At 43.0% G+C, this 23,644-nt stretch overlaps 1 protein-coding gene across 1 annotated transcript in view; it reads left to right on the top strand.

The window, feature by feature from the left end:
• LOC139749314 (sodium/glucose cotransporter 4-like) overlaps positions 1-23,644 on the top strand; it is a 71,424-nt gene that overhangs the window by 11,291 nt on the left and 36,489 nt on the right. Inside the window, exon 3 of the mRNA XM_071663040.1 lies at positions 19,541-19,611. Within this exon, the coding sequence (XP_071519141.1) occupies positions 19,541-19,611 (71 nt within the window). The remainder of the gene's footprint in view (positions 1-19,540; positions 19,612-23,644) is intronic.

The raw sequence follows: 23,644 nt of genomic DNA, 5'->3' as shown, positions 1-23,644 counted from the left end.
TAATGTTCTCGCCTTCCACACATTTTTCAACGCTCCCAGAACTTTCGCCCCCTCCCCCAGCCTGTGACTCACTTCCGCTTCCATGGATCCATCCTTTGCCAAATCCACTCCCTGATATCTAAAACACTTCACTTCCTCCAGTTTTTCTCCATTCAAACTTACCTTCCACTTGAATCGTCTCTCAACCCTACCGTACCTAATAACCTTGCTCTTATTCACATTTACTCTCAGCTTTCTTCTTTCACACACTTTACAGAACTCAGTCACCAGCTTCTGCAGTTTCTCACCCGAATCAGCCACCAGTGCTGTATCATCAGCGAACAACAACTGACTCACTTCCCAAGCCCTCTCATCCACAACAGACAGCATGCTTGCCCCTCTCTCCAAAACTCTTACATTCACCTCCCTAACAGACCCCATCCATAAACAAATCAAACATCCATAGAGACATCACACACATCCCTGCCGCAAACCGACATTCACTGAGAACCAATCACTTTCCTCTCTTCCTACTCGTACACATACCTTACATCCTCTCTCTCTCTCTCTCTCTCTCTCTCTCTCTCTCTCTCTCTCTCTCTCTCTCTCTCTCTCTATGTATGTATGTATGGTGGAAAGTATCACAATTTTTGCGCGCGATCAAGATATTCCTATGAGTCCACGGGGAAAAATGAAACACGAAAAGTTCCCAAGTGCACTCTCGTGTAATAAACACATCATCAGGGGAGACACAAGAGAGAAATATAACAGTCAGTTGATATACATCGAAGAGACGAAGCTAGGACGCCATTTGGAGTATGTATGTATGTATAGAAGCTGGTGACTGAGTTTGATAAAGTGTGTGAAAGAAGAAAGTTAAGAGTAAATGTGAATAAGAGCAAGGTTATTAGGTACAGTGGGGTTGAGGGTCAAGTCAATTGGGAGGTAAGTTTGAATGGAGAAAAACTGGAGGAAGTAAAGTGTTTTAGATATCTGGGAGTGGATCTGGCAGCGGATGGAACCATGGAAGCGGAAGTGAATCATAGGGTGGGGAGGGGGTGAAAATCCTGGAAGCCTTGAAGAATGTGTGGAAGTCGAGAACATTATCTCCGAAAGCAAAAATGGCTATGTTTGAAGGAATAGTGGTTCCAACAATGTTGTATGGTTGCGAGGCGTGGGCTATGGATAGAGTTGTGCGCAGGAGGGTGGATGTGCTGGAAATGAGATATTTGAGGACAATATGTGTTGTGAGGTGGTTTGATCGAGTAAGTAATGTAAGGGAAAGAGAGATGTGTGGAAATAAAAAGAGCGTGGTTGAGAGAGCAGAAGAGGGTGTTTTGAAATGGTTTGGGCACATGGAGAGAATGAGTGAGGAAAGATTGACCAAGAGGATATATGTGTCGGAGGTGGAGGGAACGAGGAGAAGTGGGAGACCAAATTGGAGGTGGAAAGATTGAGTGAAAAAGATTTTGAGTGATCGGGGCCTGAACATGCAGGAGGGTGAAAGGCGGGCAAGGAATAGAGTGAATTGGATCGATGTGGTATACCGGAGTCGACGTGCTGTCAATGGATTGAATCAGGGCATGTAAAGCGTCTGGGATAAAACATGGAAAGTTGTGTGGGGCCTGGATGTGGAAAGGGATCTGTGGTTTCAGGCATTATTGCATGACAGCTAGAGACTGAGTGTGAACGAATGGGGCCTTTGTTGTCTTTTCCTAGCGCTACCTCGCACACATGAGGGGGGAGGGGGATGTTATTCCATGTATGGCGAGGTGGCGATGGGAATGAATAAAGGCAGACAGTGTGAATTGTGTGCATGTGTATATATGTATGTGTCTGTGTGTGTATATATATGTGTACATTGAGATGTATGGGTATGTATATTTGCGTGTGTGGACGTGTATGTATATAAATGTGTATGGGGGTGGGTTGGGCCATTTCTTTTGTCTGTTTCCTTGCGCTACCTCGCAAACGCGGGAGATAACGACAAAGCAGATTGATATATATATATATATATATATATATATATATATATATATATATATATATATATATATATATATATATATATATAAAGTGCTCCGTTTATACGGAACATACGGCGAAAATGAGCTTTTAGAACAGATCTTAGTGTGCCAGGTATTGCCACACTTATGAAATGTTCATACCTGACCACCAATCTGTTTTGAAGATCAACTGCAAGTAGACGAATTTTGCTCGAGAACCGTCACTTACCTCAAAGTCGTCACGACCCTTGAGCATAACGGTACAACCCTTGGGTAATGATAAGCTGACCTTTAAAGGGTCAGGTCATAGGCCAGACCATCATACCTCAGGATCGTCCGACGTACTCACGTGTTGCATCATCAAGGGTCGTACTGTCATGCTCAAGTGCTTCACCATCGTGCTCCAACGGTCGTGCCGTAGGGCTCACGTGGTTAATGGAGACGAATACCAACGTCCCTCGGGACACTAAGGGTCCACGTCCCCCCCCCCCCCTTGGCACCCGTCATACACAGGTGCTGTTAAGTCTGGGAAGGCATACAACAGGGAGGGTTCTGGAGATGGGAGATCACGTCCCATGGAAGGTCCACTTTCACGTAAACATTAATTGGCAGCCCCCATCTCCTCAGAGGCAGCAGCCAAGGTTAACCACGAGGGCCATCATGTTCACACAGCATTCTAGTCTCTCTCTCTCTCTCTCTCTCTCTCTCTCTCTCTCTCTCTCTCTCTCTCTCTCTGTCTTTTTTGTTTTCCTCGGAGGCTCCAGTCACGGACTAAAGTCCACATCAAGGTCGTGCCTTAACTGAATATAGGTTAATAAAGGGAAAAAGAACACACAAGGGAAACTATCTATGAATTCTAGAGAAAGTGAAATATTCATCCTTTAAAATGTGTAAGGTCGTAGTTATTGGGAAAGACATGCGAGGGAAGAAAGTTCCAAAATTTCGAGGAGTAGGGAAAGAAGCAGTTATTACAACGGCCACACAGTAATCATTTGAAGCAGCAGCTTGCCGAGTACTGCGTGGTCTCGCTAGTGATGGGGGCACATGAGCAGCCAGCTCTCACGAACAAACACAAAAGTAATACCTATAGAAGAGGGAAAGCGAATTGACGGTGCAACGGAGGGCAAGGAGGTCAAGTTTTGAAGTTAGCCTGGGACAGGTGATACGACGAACCGCCTTCGAATTAATTCTGTCACGTAAGGATACAGGGCTAGAACCACCCCAGATGTGAGAACAGTACTCCATACGAGGAAGGATCAGTCATTTATTTATATATATATATATATATATATATATATATATATATATATATATATATATATATATATATATATATTTTTTTTTTTTTTTTTTTTTATACTTTGTCGCTGTCTCCCGCGTTTGCGAGGTAGCGCAAGGAAACAGACGAAAGAAATGGCCCAACCCCCCCCCCCCCATACACATGTACATACACACGTCCACACACGCAAATATACATACCTACACAGCCTTCCATGGTTTACCCCAGACGCTTCACATGCCTTGCTTCAATCCACTGACAGCACGTCAACCCCTGTATACCACATGACTCCAATTCACTCTATTTCTTGCCCTCCTTTCACCCTCCTGCATGTTCAGGCCCCGATCACACAAAATCCTTTTCACTCCATCTTTCCACCTCCAATTTGGTCTCCCTCTTCTCCTCGTTCCCTCCACCTCCGACACATATATCCTCTTGGTCAATCTCTCCTCACTCATTCTCTCCATGTGCCCAAACCATTTCAAAACACCCTCTTCTGCTCTCTCAACCACGCTCTTTTTATTTCCACACATCTCTCTTACCCTTACGTTACTTACTCGATCAAACCACCTCACACCACACATTGTCCTCAAACATCTCATTTCCAGCACATCCATCCTCCTGCGCACATCTCTATCCATAGCCCACGCCTCGCAACCATACAACATTGTTGGAACCACTATTCCCTCAAACATACCCATTTTTGCTTTCCGAGATAATGTTCTCGACTTCCACACATTTTTCAAGGCTCCCAAAATTTTCGCCCCCTCCCCCACCCTATGATCCACTTCCGCTTCCATGGTTCCATCCGCTGACAGATCCACTCCCAGATATCTAAAACACTTCACTTCCTCCAGTTTTTCTCCATTCAAACTCACCTCCCAATTGACTTGACCCTCACCCCTACTGTACCTAATAACCTTGCTCTTATTCACATTTACTCTCAACTTTCTTCTTCCACACACTTTACCAAACTCAGTCACCAGCTTCTGCAGTTTCTCACATGAATCAGCCACCAGCGCTGTATCATCAGCGAACAACAACTGACTCACTTCCCAAGCTCTCTCATCCCCAACAGACTTCATACTTGCCCCTCTTTCCAGGACTCTTGCATTTACCTCCCTTACAACCCCATCCATAAACAAATTAAACAACCATGGAGACATCACACACCCCTGCCGCAAACCTACATTCACTGAGAACCAATCACTTTCCTCTCTTCCTACACGTACACATGCCTTACATCCTCGATAAAAACTTTTCACTGCTTCTAACAACTTGCCTCCCACACCATATATTCTTAATACCTTCCACAGAGCATCTCTATCAACTCTATCATATGCCTTCTCCAGATCCATAAATGCTACATACAAATCCATTTGCTTTTCTAAGTATATATATTATATTTTATCTATTTTGCTTTGTCGCTGTCTCCCGCGTTTGCGAGGTAGCGCAAGGAAACAGACGAAAGAAATGGCCCAACCCACCCACATACACATGTATATACATACACGTCCACACACGCAAATGTACATACCTATACATCTCAATGTACACATATATATACACACACACAGACACATACATATATACCCATGCACACAATTCACACTGTCTGCCTTTATTCATTCCCACCGCCACCTCGATACACATGGAATTCCATCCCCCTCCCCCCCCCCTCATGTGTGCGAGGTAGCGCTAGGAAAAGACAACAATGGCCCCATTCGTTCACACTCAGTCTCTAGCTGTCATGCAATAATGCCCGAAACCACAGCTCCCTTTCCACATCCAGGCCCCACACAACTTTCCATGGTTTACCCCAGACGCTTCACATGCCCTGATTCAATCCACTGACAGCACGTCAACCCCGGTATACCACATCGATCCAATTCACTCTATTCCTTGCCCGCCTTTCACCCTCCTGCATGTTCAGGCCCCGATCACTCAGAATCTTTTTCACTCCATCTTTCCACCTCCAATTTGGTCTCCCACTTCTCCTCGTTCCCTTCACCTTCGACACATATATCCTCTTGGTCAATCCTTCCTCACTCATTCTCTCCATGTGCCCAAACCATTTCAAAACACCCTCTTCTGCTCTCTCAACCACGCTCTTTTTATTTCCACACATCTCTCCTACCCTTACATTACTTACTCGAGCAAACCACCTCACACCACACATTGTCCTCAAACATCTCATTTCCAGTACATCCACCCTCCTGCGCACAACTCTATCCATAGCCCACGCCTCGCAACCATACAACATTGTTGGAACCACTATTCCTTCAAACATACCCATTTTTGCTTTCCGAGATAATGTTCTCGACTTCCACACATTCTTCAAGGCTCCAAGGATTTTCGCCCCCTCCCCCACCCTATGATTCACTTCCGCTTCCATGGTTCCATCCGCTGCCAGATCCACTCCCAGATATCTAAAACACTTTACTTCCTCCAGTTTTGCTCCATTCAAACTTACCTCCCAATTGACTTGACCCTCAACCCTACTGTACCTAATAACCTTGCTCTTATTCACATTTACTCTTAACTTTCTTCTTTCACACACTTTACCAAACTCAGTCACCAGCTTCTGCAGTTTCTCACATGAATCAGCCACCAGCGCTGTATCATCAGCAAACAACAACTGACTCACTTCCCAAGCTCTCTCATCCACAACAGACTTCATACTTGCCCCTCTTTCCAAAACTCTTGCATTCACCTCCCTAACATCCCCATCCATAAACAAATTAAACAACCATGGAGACATCACACACCCCTGCCGCAAACCTACATTCACTGAGAACCAATCACTTTCCTCTCTTCCTAAACGTACACATGCCTTACATCCTCGATAAAAACTTTTCACTGCTTCTAACAACTTGCCTCCCAAACCATATATTCTTAATACCTTCCACAGAGCATCTCTATCAACTCTGTCATATGCCTTCTCCAGATCCATAAATGCTACATACAAATCCATTTGCTTTTCTAAGTATTCCTCACACACATTCTTCAAAGCAAACACCTGATCAACACATCCTCTACCACTTCTGAAACCACACTGCTCTTTCCCAATCTGATGCTCTGTACATGCCTTCACCCTTTCAATCAATACCCTCCCATATAATTTACCAGGAATACTCAACAAACTTATACCTCTGTAATTTGAGCACTCACTCTTATCCCCTTTGCCTTTGTACAATGGCATTATGCACGCATTCCGCCAATCCTCAGGCACCTCACCATAAGTCATACATACATTAAATAACCTTACCAACCAGTCAACAATACAGTCACCCCCTTTTTTAATAAATTCCACTGCAATACCATCCAAACCTGCTGCCTTGCCGGCTTTCATCTTCCGCAAAGCTTTTACTACCTCTTCTCTGTTTACCAAATCATTTTCCCTAACCCTCTCACTTTGCACACCACCTCGACCAATACACCCTATATCTGCCACTCTATCATCAAACACATTCAACAAACCTTCAAAATATTCACTCCATCTCCTTCTCACATCACCACTACTTGTTATCACCTCCCCATTAGCGCCCTTCATTGAAGTACCCATTTGCTCCCTTGTCTTACGCACTTTATTTACCTCCTTCCAGAGCATCTTTTTATTCTCCCGAAAATTTAATGATACTCTCTCACCCCAACTCTCATTTGCCCTCTTTTTCACATCTTGCACCTTTCTCTTGACCTCCTGTCTCTTTCTTTTATGCATCTCCCACTCAATTGCAATTTTTCCCTGCAAAAATCGTCCAAATGCCTCTCTTTTCTCTTTCACTAATAATCTTACTTCTTCATCCCACCACTCACTACCCTTTCTAATCAACCCACCTCCCACGCTTCTCATGCCACAAGCATCTTTTGCGCACTCCATCACTGATTCCCTAAATACATCCCACTCCTCCCCCACTCCCCTTACTTCCATTGTTCTCACCTTTTTCCATTCTGTACTCAGTCTCTCCTGGTACTTCCTCACACAAGTCTCCTTCCCAAGCTCACTTACTCTCACCACCCTCTTCACCCCAACATTCACTCCTCTTTTCTGAAAACCCATACAACTCTTCACCTTAGCCTCCACAAGATTATGATCAGACATCCCTCCAGTTGCACCTCTCAGCACATTAACATCCAAAAGTCTCTCTTTCGCGCGCCTGTCAATTAACACGTAATCCAATAACGCTCTCTGGCCATCTCTCCTACTTAGATACGTATACTTATGTATATCTCAATTTTTAAACCAGGTAGTCCCAATCACGAGTCCTTTTTCAGCACATAAATCTACAAGCTCTTCACCATTTCCATTTACAACACTGAACACCCCATGTATACCAATTATTCCCTCAACTGCCACATTACTCATATATATATATATATATATATATATATATATATATATATATATATATATATATATATATATATATATGCGCTACCTCGCTAACGGGTAAATATGAATAAGAGCAAGGTTATTAGGTACAGTAGGGTTGAGGGTCAAGTCAATTGGGAGGTGAGTTTGAATGGAGAAAAACTGCAGGAAGTGAAGTGTTTTAGATATCTGGGAGTGGATCTGGCAGCGGATGGAACCATGGAAGCGAAAGTGGATCATAGGGTGGGGGAGGAGGCGAAAATTCTGGGAGCCTTGAAGAATGTGTGGAAGTCGAGAACATTATCTCGGAAAGCAAAAATGGGTATGTTTGAAGGAATAGTGGTTCCAACAATGTTGTATGGTTGCGAGGCGTGGGCTATGGATAGAGTGGTGCGCAGGAGGATGGATGTGCTGGAAATGAGATGTTTGAGGACAATGTGTGGTGTGAGGTGGTTTGATCGAGTAAGTAACGTAAGGGTAAGAGAGATGTGTGGAAATAAAAAGAGCGTGGTTGAGAGAGCAGAAGAGGGTGTTTTGAAATGGTTTGGGCACATGGAGAGAATGAGTGAGGAAAGATTGACCAAGAGGATATATGTGTCGGAGGTGGAGGGAACGGGAGAGGAGAAGAGGGAGACCAAATTGGAGGTGGAAAGATGGAGTGAAAAAGATTTTGTGTGATCGGGGCCTGAACATGCAGGAGGGTGAAAGGAGGGCAAGGAATAGAGTGAATTGGAGCGATGTGGTATACCGGGGTTGACGTGCTGTCAGTGGATTGAATCAAGGCATGTGAAGCGTCTGGGGTAAACCATGGAAAGCTGTGTAGGTATGTATATTTGCGTGTGTGGACGTATATATATACATGTGTATGGGGGTGGGTTGGGCCATTTCTTTCGTCTGTTTCCTTGCGCTACCTCGCAAACGCGGGAGACAGCGACAAAGCAAAAAAAAAAAAAAAAAAATATGGTAAAGTGTGTGGAAGAAGAAAGTTAAGAGTAAATGTGAATAAGAGCAAGGTTATTAGGTACAGTAGGGTTGAGGGTCAAGTCAATTGGGAGGTGAGTTTGAATGGAGAAAAACTGCAGGAAGTGAAGTGTTTTAGATATCTGGGAGTGGATCTGGCAGCGGATGGAACCATGGAAGCGGAAGTGGATCATAGGGTGGGGGAGGGGGCGAAAATTCTGGGGGCCTTGAAAAATGTGTGGAAGTCGAGAACATTATCTCGGAAAGCAAAAATGGGTATGTTTGAAGGAATAGTGGTTCCAACAATGTTGTATGGTTGCGAGGCGTGGGCTATGGATAGAGTTGTGCGCAGGAGGATGGATGTGCTGGAAATGAGATGTTTGAGGACAATGTGTGGTGTGAGGTGGTTTGATCGAGTGAGTAACGTAAGGGTAAGAGAGATGTGTGGAAATAAAAAGAGCGTGGTTGAGAGAGCAGAAGAGGGTGTTTTGAAGTGGTTTGGGCACATGGAGAGAATGAGTGAGGAAAGATTGACCAAGAGGATATATGTGTCGGAGGTGGAGGGAACGAGGAGAAGAGGGAGACCAAATTGGAGGTGGAAAGATGGAGTGAAAAAGATCTTGTGTGATCGGGGCCTGAACATGCAGGAGGGTGAAAGGAGGGCAAGGAATAGAGTGAATTGGAGCGATGTGGTATACCGGGGTTGACGTGCTGTCAGTGGATTGAATCAAGGCATGTGAAGCGTCTGGGGTAAACCATGGAAAGTTGTGTAGGTATGTATATTTGCGTGTGTGGACGTATGTATATACATGTGTATGGGGGGGGGGGGTTGGGCCATTTCTTTCGTCTGTTTCCTTGCGCTACCTCGCAAACGCGGGAGACAGCGACAAAGTATAATAAAAATAAAAGAAAATAATATATATATATATATGGATTTCTCATACTCATTTCACCATATGCGTTTTCCTATATCCATACATGGTGTATAGATCTTCATCTCTATTTTCTCTGTATAACTTTTTCCCTTGCATATTCACACACACACCAGTTCACCCTCCTAAGCTCAACCTTGACTCTCGTCACTATACTGCTGTGTTACACGACGCAGAACTTAAGTCGGAGTGATAAAAAAAAATTTAAACTGACTCCTTGAGCACAACGGTTCGACCCTTGAGCATGAGTGTATGGCCCTTAAGCAGGATTGTACAGCCCCTGAGTACGACGGGGGCAACCCCTCGAAGCATGACGGTACCATCCTCGAGCTGGACGACATAATCCTCAAAGGACAATGGTACGACCCAGGAGCACGATGGCACGACCATCGAGCGCGATGGCACTGCCCTTAAGCATGAGTGTACCGCCCTTGACTAGGAATTTACCGCTCCTGTGGACGACTGTGACGCTCTTGAGCACGACGGTACGACCCTCGAAGCACGACGGTACAGCCCTCAAGCTACACGGTTATGACCCTCGAAGCACAAAGGCACGACCCAAGAACACGACGTTACGACTCTTAAGGCATGACAGTTTGCTGACACACGGGGATATCAAGTTCCACTCAAAGTAAACACACATTCGATCCCCCTTATGTCCCAGTCGACATACGTTATCTCGTCCGCAGAGTATAGCTGTATCTGTCTTGTATCATGTTATGCACATCCACACACGAACCACACACGAACCACACACAATATATCATGTTATATACATCCACTACCAAACCAAACACAACAGATCACGTTATACTTATCCACTGCTGAACCACACACAACATATGTTATATACATTCCCTACCAAACCACACACAACAGATCACGTCATACGCATCCACTACTGAACCACATACAACATATCATGTTTACACACATCAACTACTTAACCACACCCAACATATCATGTTATACACATCCACTACTTAACCACACACAACATATCATGTTATGCACATCCACTACCTAACCATACACAGCATATCATACACATCCACAACTGAACAACACACAACAATTCATGTTTACACACATCCGCTACTGAACCACACACAACATATTTCCACGTTCATTCTCCACGGGGGTGAAGGTATTGTGAGGGAGAGTAATGAGAATGGAGTGTATGTGTGCTCACGTCATGAGTATAGTCAGACACACACGTTAAAACATCCTGTAGGAGGCCAGCCTCCGGACTAGGTAGCCTCTCCTGCTTCACTACCTTGTCCCTAGTCATGTTGGGTCCTACTGTCGTCCTCCAGTAGATAAACTCATCAAAGACCATCAGGCCATCACTGTCCTCCAGAGGATAACCTTGCCATAGACCATAATGTCTTCTATTACCTGGCTGTCCCATATACTGTCCAATAGCAGATAACCTCCTCACAGACCATAATGTCTTCTGTTACCTAGCTGTCCCATGAACTGTCCTCCGGTAGATAACCTCGTCACAGACCCTTAAGTATTCCGCTTAGCCTCAATCAGCATGACGGTTGTCCACACAGTCCAACTATCTTACAGACGAGATAAGCTTGTTCAGTTATCAGCAAAGAGAGGCAAAGATAAAGGGCTATGGCAACTGTCTAGGGAATCGTGTTTTCCGCTGAGGAGTACTATGGGTGAATGGAGGGAGCCTCTTCGTTGCTGATACACTGGGAGAGACGCCCAGCCCTTGGTGGTAAACAAGGATGTCTTCCAGGAAGCGAGAACTCACCGACCTTGTCGCAGGGACGTGAAAACACATTAAACAAGAGTGGGCGGCATGTCTCCTCACCCACCTGTGCTGATACGGTGTACGCTCAGAAACAAAGGTTTGAAAGATGAGGATGAGACCAGAGCGAGGGAAAGAAAACTCTATCCGTATTCTTTCTTCTACAAGAAAACGGGGTGATATATATATATATATATATATATATATATATATATATATATATATATATATATATATATATATATATACATATATATATAGATAGATAGATAGATAGATAGATAGATAGATAGATAGATAGATAGATAGATAGATATTGGTCACTCCCATATATCAGATAAAGCATTAGAAATAACTATATAATATCGTACATCAACGTGAGACTGCGGAATACTGGGGATGTCCTACACCACCATCCCTCCAACAGCAGCCTGTTAACTATGACAGTAAACAGAATGATACACTGATATCATGAGGAATTTGTTGAGCCATAAAATACTGTGACAAAAACATCAAGTTCTGCATATGCCTGAGAAAAGTTAAGAACAAATAATAAGTGTCGTTTTATGATGTATAGTCTTAATCCCTGAGCACGACGGAAAGACATAAGAACCCAATGGGGCGACCCTGAAGCACGACAAAATGGCCCTTTAGCATAATGTTACGTCTTTTGAACGCGACGAAATGATCCAAGAGCACGACGATACGAGCCTTGAGCACGAGGAAATGGGTTTTCAGCAAGACAGTATGGCCCATAGGCACGACATTATGGTCTTTCAGCACGACGGGACGACTCACGGTTACAATGGAGTGAAATTTGGCCTGACCGTCAAAAATTAGGTCAGAGGCCCAAGCTGAAGTCAAGGCAGAACTCGTTTTCTATTATCATGGCGTCAGACTGTGTACGCGATTTCGCGTTTGCCAATTATATCATACTGACAATAAACATAATTTGATCTAACATTATCATTATTTCTATGTATCTAAATAGCATCGTGCTAACAATAACCCAGTTTTTATTTGCTTCAAATGAATTCACTTGTCATAAAAGACGAAAGAAAGAAAAGTGAACTTTCGATGAATTTCAAAGTCTCCCCTAACTACTTTGTAGTGCTCCATATCCGCAGTAACAAGAACTATACACACAGTAAGCCTAAGGGAATAACATACGGCGAGGCTGCGTGAGGTCTCACAATTAACATCAACTCTTCAAAAAGATATGCAAGCTTATCAACGAGGATGATTATAACTTGATGTTGACGGCCTTACTGACCCTGCCTAAAAACCCAGATAACCAGCCATGTCATGTTGATCTTAGTCAATTTTCAGGACAGCATCCAGAATTAGGCATGCATGACTTTTGACTTCCTAAAACCAGGATGAGAAAATATGTGGAAAGATATCTGACCAGTTTCAAGTGAATATTTGGAAAGATATCTGACCAGTTTCAAGTGAATATTTGGAAAGATATCTGACCAGTTTCAAGTGAATATTTGGAAAGATATCTGACCAGTTTCAAGTGAATGTGTAGAAAGACATCTGACCAGTTTCAAGTGAATATGTGGAAAGATATCTGATCAGTTTCAAGTGAATATGTGGAAAGATATCTGAACAGTTTCAGGTAACTATGAGGAAAGATATTTGACCAGTTTCAAGTGAATCTCTCAAGGAACATGGGAATGGATTAGACTGTTAACAAAATTAAAACTAAGAAGGACATTACGTTCCCCTCTATGGAGAGAGAATGTTTCATTGGATCATAGTTTGGTTCAATCTAACGAGTACGAAACTGAAGTCAGGTGGGGGTCCACGACTGGTACCATCCTAGGCTGGGAGTTATGGGGGTCCAGGAATGTTTCTTTACCCGAGAGGTACCGGGGTATCAGGAATGGTTCCCAGGCTGAAAGTTATGGGGTTCAGGAATGCTTTCCTGGCTGGTGGTTATGGGAATTCAGGAATAGTTTTCTAACTGAGAATCATGGGGATTCAGGAATGGTTCCCTGACTGAGAATTATGGGGATTCAGGAATGGTTCCCTGACTGAGAATTATGGGGATTCAGGAATGGTTCCCTGACTGAGAATTATGGGGATTCAGGAATGGTTCCCTGACTGAGAATTATGGGGATTCAGGAATGGTTCCCTGACTGAGAATTATGGGGATTCAGGAATGGTTCCCTGACTGAGAATTATGGGGATTCAGGAATGGTTCCCTGACTGAGAATTATGGGGATTCAGGAATGGTTCCCTGACTGAGAATTATGGGGTTCATTCAAGAATGGTTTTCCCCTGGCTGAGACTTATGTGGGATCAGTAATCGTTCCTGGGCTGAGATTCATGGGATTAGGGATGGTTCCCAAGCTAATGGGGCTGTATCTACGATAAGACAAGACTGGAGTTGTAGCTATGATGACACAGGAGTGGGTATGATAAGAAGAGAATGCGTTTGTAGCTATTATAATACATGAATGTGGTTGTTCATAATTCAAAAATGTAGTTGCAGCTGTGATGATGCATGACCTGGGCTGTAGCAAAGACAGTTAAACGAATGGAGACATAACTATGATAATGTGGTAATGGGCAGTGCTTATGATTATGCAATAATGAGGTTGCAACTATGATCATTCAAGAATGGGTTTTAGCTATGATAATACAAGAATTGGGTTGCAGTCACAATGAAAGCAAAATAAAGGGAATCAAGATGATTACTTTTAGAATAAGACCCACATTCCCAAGATGGAATAAGACCCACATTCCCAAGATAGAAAAATGAAAAGAAAGAGAGAATCACGAAGAGCCCCACGTTGTAATACTCCAGTCACTCTTTACAATTCATTGGTTAGTTCCTTTTCTGAATACTGTGTTTAGATTTGGTCACCCTACTTGAGGAAATACCTAGAAAGAATGGAGAGAATGTAGCCGTGAGCTATCGCATACTGAAACAGTGTGCCTCTCAACTTGCACCTGTGTTTTCTGGTCCGTTCCGTTCCTGCTTAAACAAAAGTTTTCCCTCTTGAAAACATGCGTTGGTACATTCCATACCTAAGGGGACCGTTCCAACCCTTCTAACTATCGTTTCGTTATTCTGACATCTACCATTTCTGGACGATCTTGGTTGTTTTTGATGGATCAGCTTCTCCCTCTTTCTCTATTAAGAGTGGTGTTCCTCAAGGGTCTGTCCTGTCTGCTACACTATTTCTCCATTTTATCAACGATTTCCTTTCTTCCACAAATAACGTAATATACTTATACGCTGACGACTCAACACTGCATCCCTTTACGTCCGTCAATTCTGCTCCTACTTCTTTAAAGCAATCTGCATCTCCTCTTGACACAGGTTCCTCAATAAACTCAGAGTTGGATAGGATATCTCAGTGAGGCAGACGTAGGCCTTCCTCACTCCCTCTACGGTTTTGCACTTCCACTTCTTAACTCAATGAACATACATGGTATTACTGTAACATCCATTCTACTATATTGGAATCCCCACATTACGGAAATAGCCAAGTATGCCTCGAAGAAACAAGGAGTCCTGTTTAGGTGTCGAAATTTCTTTGCTTCCGAACAGTAGCTCCGTTTATGGATTGATTCGTTCTTGTATGGAGTACTGCTCTCACATCTGGGGAGGTTCTAAATCTCCAACCTTACACGACAGAGTTGAGTCGAAAGCGGCCGACTTATCAACTCTTTCAGGCTAACTTCAAAACTTGACCCATTTGCCCTACGCCGAAATGCTGGTTCATTTTTTCCTTCCATAGGTATTGTTATGGTCTTCGTTCCCAAGAGCTGGCTACTCGTATGGCCTCACTAATAGCTAAACCACGCAATACTGAGCAAGCTGTTGCATCACATGATTACTGTGTGGCCGTTGGCAACTTAAAGATGTGCCATTTTGATAACTGTTTCTTTCCCTTCACCTCAAAGCCTCGGAACTCTCTATCTTCTAATGTTTTTACCATTTATTATGACCTGGCACTTTTTAAAAGACAAGCTTTCACTTCCTCCAGAATTCGTAAATGTTTTCCTTTGTCTCTTCTTTTTCTCTTTCATTAAACTCTCCATATTTCAAATAAGGCCCGGCCTTGATGTGGACTTCTGTCCTTGACTGGATTCTCTAATGTAAAAGAAAAAAAAAGTAGTTTCAATTATCAGAGGTGTGATAATCTTAATCTAAGAGGCTTCTTAAGACTTGATTCGTCTCATTTCACTCTAAGTGTTGAATCTAAAACGTTTTACCCGGAATGAGGGGGACTTTTTCTTCAACAGGGTTGTTAATATATGGAAAGATATACCAAATAGAGTGATTAAAGTAGGAATATAGATACGTAAAGGAATCTACTTGATAAAGACTTCGCTTCAAGTTCATAACACACATCATTTTCGCCCTGAGTCATAGTGACAGTCTGCTGATTATTTTCTGGGAATTATCTGTATACCTTCTCATTTTTCCAACAATAATCTGTGAATTTCTGATATCTTCCACTATCACAACAGCCTCGAAAGGACCAATCTTCTGCTGTTGTTTGAATTCCTCTCTATTCTAATTTAACCTTCTAACAACAGCACATACGAACAAACCATTCTGATATACACCTCATCAACCGTTATTCATATTCGTATAGGTAGAAGCTGGTTTTTAGTCATTTCATCCCCGTAAACTCATTTTTCTAATCAATAGTTTACAGTACACTCCGGTGTTTACTTGAACGCCAATGCTTGACCCAGCGTGAGGCTCCGTGTCAGCTGGTGATGGTGTATCGTGTTGTGGTTATCTCTCAGATAATGATATGATTCATGGAGAAGTCTTGCTCCTCAAGAATAATAGGGTGGAAACCCAGATGATAAGACATATATAAAGGCAATATCTCTCTCCATGCTCTCGTGGAAGGTGAAGAATAAACTCAGTCATGAAAGACTAGGCTGCGTTCATGTCGGCAATGCAGAGACGTTCATGTCGAGAGACCAGAGAGGGTCATACGACGATCATATTGATAAGGCAACTTCTGTTAGGGACCGTCATGTCGAGAGACCTGAGAATATCAGAACGCTTATGTTGACGATACGAGCAGTGTTAGGGACTGTCATGTCGAGAGATCAGGGAATGTTAGAACGCTTATGTTGACGATAGGAGAACTGTTAGGGACTGTCATGTCGAGAGTAAATTGTTTAAATGACGTCTATATCGACATTATGAATGAAATTACCCTCATATCGAGAGTATAGGCAGTTTACGATCGTTTATATGGTCCTTGTCATCCAATGTTGGGAAATGCCATTTGTCCTATATTCTGCGTCTCTGTTCCTGGATCCCTTTTGTGAAGATTCTAAACGCCTGTGTTTGCTGGCCTGGGGCTCATTAAGGAAACCTCGGCTCCATGTACTCGACCTTATGACACAATTCGAATACTGTTATTCAGTTCGAACCTTTTTATATAATGCACGGAAAAAAGGTTTCTTAATTTACGACATCATAGCCACACATTTCAGGACATTTTCAATGAGGCGGAGTCGTAGAACTAGTTCTTAGGCGCGAAAAAAATATATCACATACAAATAGGTGAGGATGACAAGGTCATACACAGTCTCGAGAATATAAACCCGATTAAGTCAACAGGTCCAGATGACGAGTCACTTTGGGACTTGAAAGGAGTCGACGAGATGCCCTCAAAACTGGTCTGACTGTTGAAAAATCATTATCAGACGTGAAGGTTCCCAACTACTGAAATTTGACCAACATTTCTCCAGCATGTAATAAGAAAAGATACACTTCCCAATGACAATCCAGGTAGCGTTTAATCGGCACCCGGGGAAACTTTAAGAAACCTTTTACTTGAGTTAAGATTTCACGTTGATTATGAGATATTAGTGATAGATAACCAACACGGTTTCTACAGGAAAACATCTTATCTCCATAATCACCTTGACTTTATCAGTGAAATATCTAAATAACACGCGGGAAATAGCCGGCACCTGATGTCATCTGAGATTCTCAGTTAGTGACGCGTGTAGCAAAGTGAGGAATTTCCTTGTTAGCATATTTCACATTCTGTGTCTCTATTATGGGAAGAAAACTACAACGACAAACAAATGGGGAAGAAGAGAGAGAGAGAGAGAGAGAGAGAGAGAGAGAGAGAGAGAGAGAGAGAGAGAGAGAGAGAGAGAGAGAGAGAGAGAGAGAGAGAGAGAGAGAGAGATTAAAATAAAAAAGGAATATAAAGCTGAAAATACATCGTTGTAACTAGAGTGTATAGTGTAGGAGTAACACTACTGGAGTGTAGAGTGTAGGAGTAATGGTACTAGAGTGTAGAGTGTAGGAGTAATGTTACTGGAGTGTAGAGAGTAGGAGTAATGCTACTAGAGAGTAGATTGTAGCAGTAATGCTGCTAGAGTGTAGTGTGTAGGACCAATGCTACTAGAGTGTAGAGTGTAGGAGTAATGCTACTAGAGTGTAGAGTGTAGGAGTAATGTCAATAGAGTGTAGAGCGTAGGAGTACTGCTACGAGTGTAGAGTGTAAGAGTAATGTTATTAGAGTGTAGAGTGTAGGAGTAATGTTACTAGTGTAGAGTGTAGGAGTAATGTCATTAATGTGTAGAGTGTAGGAGTAATGCTACTAGAGTGTAGAGTGTAGGAGTAATGTTACTAGTGTAGAGTGTAGGAGTAATGTCATTAATGTGTAGAGTGTAGGAGTAATGTTACTAGTGTAGAGTGTAGGAGTAATGTCATTAATGTGTAGAGTGTAGGAGTAATGTTACTAGTGTAGAGTGTAGGAGTAATGTCATTAATGTTTAGAGTGTAGGAGTAATGTTATTAGAGTGTAGAGTGTAGGAGTAATGTTACTAGTGTAGAGTGTAGGAGTAATGCTACTAGAGTGTAGAGTGTAGGAGTAATGTTACTAGAGTGTAGAGTGTAGCAGTAATGCTACTGGTGTGTAGAGTGTAGGAGTAATGCTACTAGAGTGTAGAGTGTAGGAGTAATGTTACTAGAGTGTAGAGTGTAGGAGTAATGTTACTAGAGTGTAGAGTGTAGGAGTAATGTTACTAGAGTGTAGAGTGTAGGAGTAATGTTACTAGAGTGTAGAGTGTAGGAGTAATGTTACTAGAGTGTAGAGTGTAGGAGTAATGTCATTAATGTGTAGAGTGTAGGGGTAATGCTACTAGAGTGTCGAGTGTAGCAGTAATGCTACTAGTGCGTAGAGTGTAGGAGTAATGTTACTAGTGTAGAGTGTAGGAGTAATGTTACTAGAGTGTAGAGTGTAGCAGTAATGCTACCAGTGAGTAGAGTGTAGGAGTAATGTTACTAGAGTGTAGAGTGTAGCAGTAATGCTACCAGTGTGTAGAGTGTAGGAGTAATGCTACTAGAGTGTAGAGTGTAGGAGTAATGCTACCAGTGTGTAGAGTGTAGGAGTAATGCTACTAGAGTGTAGAGTGTAGGAGTAATGCTACCAGTGTGTAGAGTGTAGGAGTAATGCTACTAGAGTGTAGAGTGTAGGAGTAATGCTACCAGTGTGTAGAGTGTAGGAGTAATGCTACCAGTGTGTAGAGTGTAGGAGTAATGCTACTAGAGTGTAGAGTGTAGGAGTAATGTTACTAGAGTGTAGAGCGTAGGAGCAATGTTACTAGAGTGTAACGTGCAGGAGTAATGTTACTAGAGTGTAGAGTGTAGGAGTAGTGTTAGTAATGTGTAGAGTGTAGGAGTAATGCTATTAGAGTGAAGAGTGTAGCAGTAATGCTACTAGTGTGTAGCGTGCAAGAGTAACGCTACTAGAGTGTAGAGTGTAGGAGTAATGCTACTAGAGTATAGTGTAGGAGTAATGCTACTAGTGTGTAGAGAGTAGGAGTAATGCTACTAGAGAGTAGATTGTAGCAGTAATGCTGCTAGAGTGTAGAGTGTAGGAGTAATGCAACTAGAGTTTAAAGTGTAGGAGTAATGCTACTAGAGTGTAGAGTGTAGGAGTAATGCTACTAGAGTGTAGAGTGTAGGAGTAATGCTACTAGTGCGTAGAGTGGAGGAATAAAGCTACTAGAGGACTAGGAGTAATGCTACTAGTGTGTAGAGTGTAGGAGTAATGCTACTAGAGTATAGTGTAGGAGTAATGCTACTAGTGTGTAGAATGTAGCAGTAATGCTAAAAGTGTGTAGTGTAGGCATAATGTAATGTTATTAGAGTACAGAGTACAGAAGGAGTGTCACCAGTGTGAGATCCCGAGGGATGATGACAAGGCACTATATGTAATGTTTGATCTTTCACAGTCATCCTGGAGGACCAAGCGAGGCAGCGTCTCCGGGTATTTCTCGCTTCCCGCAACATGCACTGGATACCAGTAAGTACATCTGTCTGGCTGTCTGTGATAATGTCTGTCTGTCTGTCTGTCTGTGTTTTTGTCTACATGTCTGAGGGAGACTACATCACAGGCAGACCCCCTAGAACAGCTATTACGTATCTTTATCTGTGTGTGTGAGGGGGAGGTACCGTTTACGGCTCCGTCACTCTCTCCCTCCCTTCCTCCAAGCCACAACAAGCATCATTGCTCAGAGCGTCTGTATCTCCGTCAGGTATCTTCGTTGTTCGTCCCTAGAACAGCCTACCCCTACATGCATTCTCTCAAAACAAGTATCATAACTGTCTCATTAACTTTTAGTTCTTATGTCTTCGTTATGAATCAGTTGAATATTTCTCTCGATTCTCCTTCACTTGCGTGGTAAGAACAGACAAAAAACGGCCGCATCCACTCACATCCATTCTCTAGCTGGCATGTGTAAGGCACCGAAACCACAGCTCCCTATCCACAACCCGGCCCCACAGACCATCCATGGTTTACCATGGCCGCTTTACATGCCCTGGTTCAGGCCAGTGTCATTGCGTCAACTCCCGTGTCCCACATCGCTCAATTTCACATTACCCCATGCACGCCTTCCACTCTCATGCATGCTTAGGTCCCGAACACTCAAAATCGTTTTCTCTCCATCCTTCCATCTCCAGTTTGGTCTACCCCTTCTCCTTGTTCCATCCACTTTTAACACACATATCCTCTTTGTCAACCTCTCCTCATTCGTTCTCTCCATATTTCCAAACCATTTCAACACAACCTCTTGAAACAACTCACTATCCTCTCTTCTAACTCGTACACAGGCCTTACACACTTAATTAAAACTTCTCACTGCTTCAAGCAGCTTTCTTCTCACAACATACATGCTACGAGGCATCCCTATGAATCCTATCATATGCTTTCTCCAGATTCTTATATGGCACATGTTTCCCTATGTATTTCTCACACACTTTATCTAAAGCAAACACCTGATCCGCACATCCTCTACCACTTCTGAAACAACATTGTTTCTCCCAAGTCTGCACATGTTTTCACCCTCTTAAACACCACTCACTAAAATAACTTACTAAGTGCACTAAACAAACTTACACCTCTGTAGTTTGAACACTCATCTTTCTGCCTCTTGCCTTTATGCATATATTCTAACAATCCCAAGGCACCTTCCCATGATCCACACATACACCGAACATCCTAAGAACACAGTCATCCCTATTGCTTGAGAAATTCACCTACAATACCATTCACTCCAGCCGCCTTGCCACATCTGATCTTACATAAGGCCTCCACCATCTCTTTTTCTTCACCAAAACACTCTCCTTGACTCATTCACTTCGCATAACACACCATCTGCCACCCTATCATCAAACACATTCAACAATCCTTTCAATCACTCACTCCATCCCCCTAACCTCCCCAATATCTGTTACCACTTCCCCCACTTGTCCCCCTTCACCAAGATTCCAATTTGTTCTCTCTTTTTTTCGTATACTATCCATCCGCTGCCAAATCCACTCCCAGATAACTAAAACACTTCACTTCCTCCAGTTTTTCTCCATTCAAACTTACCTCCCAACTGATTTGTCCCTCAACCCTACTGTACCTAATAACCTTGCTCTTATTCACATTTATTCTCGCCTTTCTTCTTTCACACACTTTACCAAACTCAGTCACCAGATTCTGCAGTTTCTCACCCGAATCAGCCACCAGCGCTGTATCATCAGCGAACAACAACTGACTCACTTCCCAAGCCCTTTCATCCACAAGAGACTGCATACCTGCCCTTCTCTCCAAAACTCTTGCATTCACCTCCCTAACAACCCCATCCATAAAGTAATTAAACAACCATGGAGACATCAGACACCCCTGCCGCAAACCGACATACATTGAAAACCAATCACTTTCCTCTCTTCCTACTTGTAGACATGCCGTACATGCTCGATAAAAACTTTTCACTGCTTCTAGCAACTTGCCTCCCACACCATGTATTCTTAATACCTTCCACAGATCATCTCTATCAACTCTTAATACCTTCCACAGAGCATCTCTGTCAAATCTACCATATGCCTTCTCCAGATCCATAAATGCTACATATAAATCCATTTGCATTTCTAAGTATTTCTCACATACATTCTTCAAAGCAAACACCTGATCCACGCATCCTCTACAACTTCTGAAACCACACTGCTCTTCCCCAATCTGATGCTCTGTACATGCTTTCACCCTCTCAATCAATACCCTCCCATATAAATTTCCCAGGAATACTCAACAAACTTATACCTCTATAATTTGAGCAATCACCTTTATCCCCTTTGTCTTTGTACAATGGCACTATGTATGCATTCCGCCAATCCTCAGGCACCTCAACATGAGTCATACATACATCAAATATCCTTACCAACCAGTCAACAACACAGTCACCCCTTTTTTAATAAATTCCACTGCAATACCATCCAAACCCGCTGCCTTGTCGGCGTTCATCTACCGCAACGCTTTTACTACCTCTTCTCTGTTTACCAAATCATTCTCCCTAACCCTCTCCCTTCGCACACCATCTCGACTAAAACACCCTATATTTGCCACTCTATCATCAAACACATTCAACAAACCCTCAAAATACTCACTCCATCTCTCCATCTCCTTCTCACATCACCACTACTTGCTATTACCTCCCCATTAGCCCCCTTCACCGATGTTCCCATTTGTTCTCTTGTCTTACGCACTTTATTTACCTCCTTCCAAAACATCTTTTTATTCTCCCTAAAATTTAATGATACTCTCTCACCCTAACTCTCATTTGCCCTCTTTTTCACCTCTTGCACCTTTCTCTTGACCTCCTGCCTCTTTCTTTTATACATCTCCCAGTCATTTGCACTATTTCCCTGCAAAAATCGTCCAAATGCCTCTCTCTTCTCTTTCACTAATAATCTTACTTCTTCATCCCACCACTCACTACCCTTTCTAATCTGCCCACCTCCTACGCTTCTCATGCCACAAGCATCTTTTGCGCAAGCCATCACTGCTTCCCTAAATACATCCCATTCCTCCCCCACTCCCCTTACGTCCTTTGCTCTCACCTTTTTCAATTCTGCACTCAGTCTCTCCTGGTACTTCCTCATACATTCTTACATACATACATAATCGCCATTTCCCGCGTTAGCGAAGTAGCGTTAAGAACAGAGGACTGAGCCTTCGAGGGAATATCCTCACTTGGTACCCTTCTCTGTTGCTTCTTTTGAAAAATTAAAAACGAGAGGGAAGGATTTCCAGTCCCCCGCTCCCTCCCCTTTTACTCGCCTTCTACGACACGCAGGGAATACGTGGGGAGAATTCTGTCTCCCCTATGACGGTGCTGACCACTCTGTGTTTTGCAGATATGCCTTATACCATTCCAGGAGCAACACCCCCAACCGCCACTTTTTAGTGTGATTATTAGTACACATAGCTTTTAGTATACCTCCCACAGCTGTTTCACACACGGTATAGCTACTCCAATATGATCCTCGTCAGTTTAGCTTTCTGTAAGGCTTCCTTATATAGAAAAGCAAAATAAGTATCTTTCAGGTTAGGTATAGATTACATTAGTCACATAATATAAACCTCTGCCTCATAATGAGCTCATGTAAATGAGGCAATGATATAAAGGTGACCTGACAGCCCATGATGAAGGACAGCAATATAAAATTTCATTGTCTACTCCACATGGGTGAGGACGGGCTAATAGAGCAGGAGGCTCTTCCCCTTCCACCAATACCTCATTATTCGTACTTTTACCTGATATTCCACCATCTTGTTACAGTAATTATAAGTTTACTCCCACACTAACGTCTCCCAGACATTTCAAGCCCACACTAACGTCTCCCAGACACTTCTCGCCCACACTAACGTCTCCCAGACACTTCACGCCCACACTAACGTCTCCTATACACTTCTCGCCCACACTAACGTCTCCCAGACACTTCACGCCCACACTAACGTCTCCCAGACACTTCTCGCCCACACTAACGTCTCCCAGACACTTCACGCCCAC

This window comes from Panulirus ornatus, chromosome 7 (genome assembly GCF_036320965.1).
Source record: "Panulirus ornatus isolate Po-2019 chromosome 7, ASM3632096v1, whole genome shotgun sequence".
Classification (NCBI taxonomy): domain Eukaryota; kingdom Metazoa; phylum Arthropoda; class Malacostraca; order Decapoda; family Palinuridae; genus Panulirus; species Panulirus ornatus.
The sequence above is the reverse complement of the archived record's forward strand: the minus strand, read 5'-3'. Positions and strand labels throughout refer to the sequence as shown.